The sequence below is a fragment of the Limulus polyphemus genome, unplaced genomic scaffold, assembly GCF_000517525.1.
Source record: "Limulus polyphemus unplaced genomic scaffold, Limulus_polyphemus-2.1.2 Scaffold13447, whole genome shotgun sequence".
NCBI classification, from domain to species: Eukaryota; Metazoa; Arthropoda; class Merostomata; order Xiphosura; family Limulidae; genus Limulus; species Limulus polyphemus.
Window position 1 is genome coordinate 1 of NW_013679057.1, and position 6881 is coordinate 6881.

The 6881-nt window shown below is 31.2% G+C and overlaps 1 protein-coding gene across 1 annotated transcript; it reads right to left on the minus strand.

Annotated features, from left to right (window-relative positions):
- Positions 1-578: 578 nt before the first annotated feature.
- Positions 579-6677, minus strand: LOC106477222 (pre-mRNA-processing factor 40 homolog B-like; the record flags this gene model as incomplete). The annotated part of the gene is made up of 4 exons (XM_013937814.2): positions 6524-6677; positions 3989-4080; positions 1009-1117; positions 579-729 (listed from the first exon to the last, which is right to left on the minus strand). Coding segments are annotated over exons 2-4 (283 nt in total), but the record flags the coding sequence as incomplete, so codon positions are not given.
- Positions 6678-6881: the final 204 nt, after the last annotated feature.

Genomic DNA, 6881 nt, shown 5'->3' on the forward strand with positions numbered 1-6881 from the left:
GATACTGTGTTTATCTATCACTCTGGTCCCACCATTATTTTAAAGGCATATTGAAGCAGTTCCTTCCTACTGTAAGTTGGACACAAACAAGGATTTACAATGATAGTGTGTTTGTCCAACTTACAGTAGGAAGGAACTGCTCCACTATGAACCAATATATTGATTAATATGAAACATGTCAAAACTGATATGGAACTTTTTGATCAATATAAAAAAATAAACAAATATTTTCAAATTAGTACTAGTTTAAACTATTTCATACATCACACAATCTAAAAAAGTATACAAACACTAAACAAAATTGTATACAATTTTTCCATGTATCAAGTTGCATGAAATTTAGTGAATTAATTTCCCTGTAAGAATGTAAAATATGAAGAGTTATCATTGATATCCCTAGTCAGGAAAGGGTTACTGAAAAATTAATATTCTTAACTGTAAAATTCTAAACATTATAGAAAGATGTCTTACTGATTTTGTAAATTGTCTCTGTTTATGAATGAAATAGAAAACATAAAAATTACACCAATTCATTAACTTATCCAAAAGTAAGTGTAAATCTTGAACGTAAACAATACCGAGTAATTCAGCATCTTCAGAGAAGGTTGGATTGTCTAACAACAACTGCTGGGCATCCTGCCACGTAGTACGGTACGTAATACTGGTCATGGAATCTAGAACGTCACTGAGAACTCGCATGTTTCTTTTACGTAAGGCTTTTGCTTCTTCCTGAAAATGCAAGATTACTGTTATTAAAACGATTATGACAAACATAAAGAGACTATAAATGTAAAGTGAAAACAAACTGCAGCACAAACATAATATCTTAAATAATAATCAGTTCATGTTGACAATACACAGTTAAAATAAAGCACAAACTACAGTAAAGTAAATGTTTAAAAGATTTTAGAAAACTGGTCACTAAAGTTCTTCTGCTACAGTTCTATAAACTTCTTGATATTCTGTAGTGAAATGTGAATATTGTCTCAGGTACGACTATGAGCAAACCTTTTCCCTCTTGGCTAAAAAGAACAACACATCATCATAGAGTTCCTTCCTTTCCCTCTCAGGTACTGCTTTCCACACATCAAGCTCTCCAAAAAGTTGTTCAGCTTTCCTGTTAATAGAAGGTATATATATTACCCATAATACAAAACTCAAAGTAATGTAATATGTTAGTCAATATAATAAGAAAACTAAAAAATAAAACACTTGAGTCAATCAAGTGGTATATAAAACATCGTCTTTATTGTCTTAACATCATATCTCTCACTTACTTCAGTTGAGTCAAGTATATATATATCAAGTTGCATTTATTGTCTTAGCGATCATCTCTCACTTACTTCAGTTGAGTCACTAAGTATATATATATATATATCAAGTTGTGTTTATTGTCTTAGCATCATCTCTCACTTACTTCAGTTGAGTCACTAAGTATATATATATATATATCAAGTTGTGTTTATTGTCTTAGCATCATCTCTCACTTACTTCAGTTGAGTCAGTAAGTATATATATATATATCAAGTTGCATTTATTGTCTTAGCATCATCTCTCACTTACTTCAGTTGAGTCACTAAGCATTCTTATTGTTGTATAGGTTGTTCTTTCATAGACAAGTTCTGGTGAAAATAATTCAAAGTCAAGTCAATGTAACGATAACAAATTAAACTATTTCTTCCTAATGTTTCTTTATAAATGTCTTACACTATGAATTGTGTAAGTTGTAGGCCTAAGTAACTATACAAATGTCTTACACTATGAATTGTGTAAGTTGTAGGCCTAAGTAACTATACAAATGTTCTACACTATGTATTGTGTAAGTTGTAGGCCTAAGTAACTATACAAATGTTCTACACTATGTATTGTGTAAGTTGTAGGCCTAAGTAACTATACAAATGTTTTACACTATGAATTGTGTATGTTGTGGGCCTAAGTAATTATACAAATGTTTTACACTATGAATTGTGTAAGTTGTAGGCCTAAGTAACTATACAAATGTTTTACACTATGTACTGTGTAAGTTGTAGGCCTAAGTAACTATACAAATGTTTTACACTATGTACTGTGTAAGTTGTAGGCCTAAGTAACTATACAAGTGTTTTACACTATATACTGTGTAAGTTGTAAGCCTAAGTAACTATACAAATGTTTTACACTATGTACTGTGTAAGTTGTAGGCCTAAGTAACTATACAAATGTTTTACACTATGTATTGTGTAAGTTGTAGGCTTAAGTAACTTTATAGATGACACTCAAATGGAAGTACCAAAACTAACATAACAAAAACTTGCCTGTACAACTTCATGGCTGATTGAACAAGTAACTGAAAGCGAAACACAAACAAAAACTCTCTCTCACTGATTAACTGTGCAAACCTACTTAGATTATTACCTGATACACCTGTATTTATTTGAAATCCTTGTTCTAAATATTTTGCAAAGTCCTAGGATTGTTATCAATTTAGTATATTCTAGGCCTAACTATCACAAATTTATTTGATCTTAACACCATGCACTCTCTAGCTAACATCTAAATTACAACATAAAAAATAAAGTTTATAACATTATAATGAATATCAAACATTATTTTTAAATCATTGAAGTATTAAAATAAAAAAAAATTAATGTTTTAAACTATAACCCTATATTAAATTACAAATAGTTTAACAAGTGACAAACAGAGTTCACCACCATGCACACAATAAAACTAATGTATGTAGCCTAAATTGTTTAATATTATCACTGCACATTTGTTTTATTCAAGTGCCAGTCATAATACAATAGATACTACTGGTAAACATACTACAAATGTTTATGGTTCTTAAGTATTTTAGAGTTAGTAAGAAAACCATTAATTTTTACTGAAGCATCAGTAATATTAATGATCTACAGCTTATAATATCCATGATATATTGAAGTAATATAAAACACTGGAGAGGAAAAAACAATTTCACTTACTAAATTCTATGGGTATGTGTCAACTAAAAATTTCACGAAAAACATGCAATATTGAGAGATGTTTTTATCCTTTTCAGAACAATGGCTTTTCAATAAGTTTGTTTGTTTTAGAGCAAAGCCACATTGGACTACCGTGTCCACTGCAGGGGAACCCAGATTCTAGCATCTAAGCCCGTCTACTTACAGCTGTCCAGCCAGGGGTCATTCTCGACAAGTTATAACATAATCTTTAAACAACTGTAATGTAGGTGTTTCAGTCAGTATTAAGCAGTTTTATATGGAATGAGTGATAACACTTACTGTTAATGAAGTAATCTAAGTCAACATTTATCAACCTTTTGGATACCAGGGACCAACTTAGACCACTAAAATACAAGTACAATGAAAAACCATTATAACTTTCGTAGAGTATTCTGTCAGTTTTTGTAAAATCCCAAACACCAACAAATTGGTTGTGATATACCAGCAGTTGAGAAACACTGGTTTAAATCTCTTAAGAATAAATATACAGTAAATAAAAAAACAAATACATACACACAACAAAAAAGGCCTTTACTCAACTGTTAATTTGTCTTTTATTTTCATTTTTCTTTATTTTTTTCTAAAACAGTTTATGTAAATTTCTGAAAAATTATGCTGCAGTACGCTATATCAGTTGACTAAAAATAGAACAAAAAGTTTATCTTTTTCGCTGACTTTGAAAGCAAGAGAGTGAAGTGATTGTAAAAATAAACCAATGGCTGTAGAAATGGAAACTCAAGGAACAACAAAAATAGGCTTAGCCATATGCAAATAATCTTGTCACAGGAATAATATAGAAAAAAAAGGGTTTAAAATCAGAAGAAAAAATATTTCTGTCTTTAATATATTTATATTTTAAATGCCATTAACTTAAAAGATATAGTTTCCATGTGAAGTTTTAAAATATGAATTCAAACCCACATCTCATTAGCAGCTAGGATCACATTTGAGGTATATCATATGATTAAAATGAATTAAATATACATATTTTAATTAATTATACAGACCTGTATCTCACTGTTGACAACATTTTATCAGTTGTCTGAAGAAACTGTTCAAGATCTTCTTTGGCCTTCTTGGCTTTTAAACGTTGTTCTTCCTATGTTTGAAAATAAAGAAGAAAAAAATCATTCTTTCATGTTTTGGTTAATAACTTGTAAGAAACCTTTCAGGTAACATAAACACAAGTTGTACACCCTACTGTTCAGTAAAAATCATGTAATAAACCTTTCAGTTAACATTAAACACAAGTTGTACACCCTACTGTTCAGTAAAAATCATGTAATAAACCTTTCAGGTAACATTAAACGCAAGTTGTACACCCTACTGTTCAGTAAAAATCATGTAATAAACCTTTCAGTTAACATTAAATACAAGTTGTACACCCTACTGTTCAGTAAAAATCATGTAATAAACCTTTCAGTTAACATTAAACACAAGTTGTACACCCTACTCTTCAGTAAAAATCATGTAATAAACCTTTCAGGTAACATTAAACGCAAGTTGTACACCCTACTATTCAGTAAAAATAGTGTAATAAACCTTTCAGTTAACATTAAACACAAGTTTTACACCCTACTGTTCAGTAAAAATCATGTAATAAACCTTTCAGTTAACATTAAACACAAGTTGTACACCCTACTCTTCATTAAAATCATGTAATAAACCTTTCAGTTAACATTAAACACAAGTTGTACACCCTACTCTTCATTAAAATCATGTAATAAACCTTTCAGGTAACATTAAACACAAGTTGTACACCCTACTGTTCAGTAAAAATCATGTAATAAACCTTTCAGTTAACATTAAACACAAGTTGTACACCCTACTGTTCAGTAAAAATCATGTAATAAACCTTTCAGTTAAGATTAATCACAAGTTGAACAACAATACTGTTCAGTAAAAATCATGTAATAAACCTTTCAGTTAATATTAATCACAAGTTGAACAACAATACTGTTCTGCAAAAATCATGTAATAAACCTTTCAGTTAATGTTAATTACAAGTTGTACACCCTACTGTTCAGTGAAAATCATGAAATAAATGGATGAAAATTTACCTTTGTGCAAACCTCTGGACTAAGACAATTCATTTGGTATCACTTAGAAGTCAGCTTGACTGGCAGTTTAGGAGGAGTTATGTGACACACACACACACTGAACCTTATTATATACATGTTCATTTGTCTAAACAGTGGACAAAAACAGTATGAAATAAGAAAACATGGTTTTTCTTTGTCTTTGACCTCAAATGAATTCTCTAGTCAATCTGCTCATGTTCCTTATTGGTGTATTTGAAATAAGACATGTCCTATTACCCAGGAATCACAAGATCATTCATAGAAGAGCATCATTTGGAACTGGAACTTGACATCTTATGCTGATGGTATTGACTGTCACTTTTATGACATGACCATAGCTGAAAGCATGGAGACCATTCAGTGCTGTTGTTTCTAGTACCCCTTAATGATTTCAATCTAGAGCACAGCACGCTGACCACTAAATCATGCCTGGTCCAAGCAGTACTTACCAAATAACACACACTACACCATTTAATTATCCAGCAAAAGATAATTAATACCACACCTCCTTTCACCATCCAGTCACAGATATCTGACACACACTACACCATTTAATTATCCAGCAAAAGATAATTAATACCATACCTCCTTTCACTATCCAGTCACAGATAACTGACACACACTACACCATTTAATCATCCAGCAAAAGATAATTAATACCACACCTCCTTTCACCATCCAGTCACAGATATCTGAAACACACTACACCAATTAATCATCCAGCAAAAGATAATTAATACCACACCTCCTTTCACCATTCAGTCACAGATAACTGACACTCACTACACCAATTAATCATCCAGCAAAAGATAATTAATACCACACCTCCTTTCACCATCTAGTCACAGATAACTGACACACAATACACCATTTAATCATCCAGCAAAAGATAACACCCCATTGCTTTTCATCGTGTCTGAACACAATTTTCATCAATGTATTGAAGATAACAAATACCCCACCTCTTTTCATCATCCAGTTGAACATTCATGTTGTTTCACCTATTTCCATCATCCAGTTGAGTTACATGGTACCCCCACCCCCTCTTGTCATCCATCTGAACATATCTTATAATCCATCTTCTCTCATCTCTAATTGAAAACATATGATATCTCATCTCTTTCCAACATATCACTACTTACGCTAGAAAACAGCACCTCTATTATGGATTGAAGAGCCAGGCCTATACCTTGGACTGAAACCAGAACTACAACTGCACTGAACATAATTTTTTAAATTTGACTTTTGATACAAAGTCTAATGAAAAGTTTCTTTTAAATGTTACCTAATTCAATGTCTAAGTGTTATCCCAAGTACTGGACAGAATCAAACTAAAACCTGAACTACATCTCTATTCATGGAATAGATTCTTAAGCTGACAATTTCTCACATACTTTTAGTAACACTGTCAGTAATTATAATTAACTAATTATCCAAAGAAAGAGGAAATAATAAAATTACCTTCTCTTCTTTTGCTTTTTGAGTTTTGTAGGCGTTGAAAGCTTGTTTCTTCTCATTAAGTTTTTTAAGAGTTCCATAACGAGGATCATTCACAATCAACTTTAGTGCTTGATCCCAGGAAGCATTGCTAGGAACCTTCTACAGAAAGAAAGTATCTTTATTGAAGAACAGTTTAAAAACAAATTTGTATTGTTTTGAATTACTCCTTACTGAGCTAAAAAGATGAAATCCAATTTTATGTTTAACTCAAATTGTTACATAAACCTCTGTTTGATAAGATTTCAGCAAATTACAATTATTCAGGTGTTGCTTGTTCATTGGCTAAATATATTCCTTTAAATAACAATTGATCTAAGTA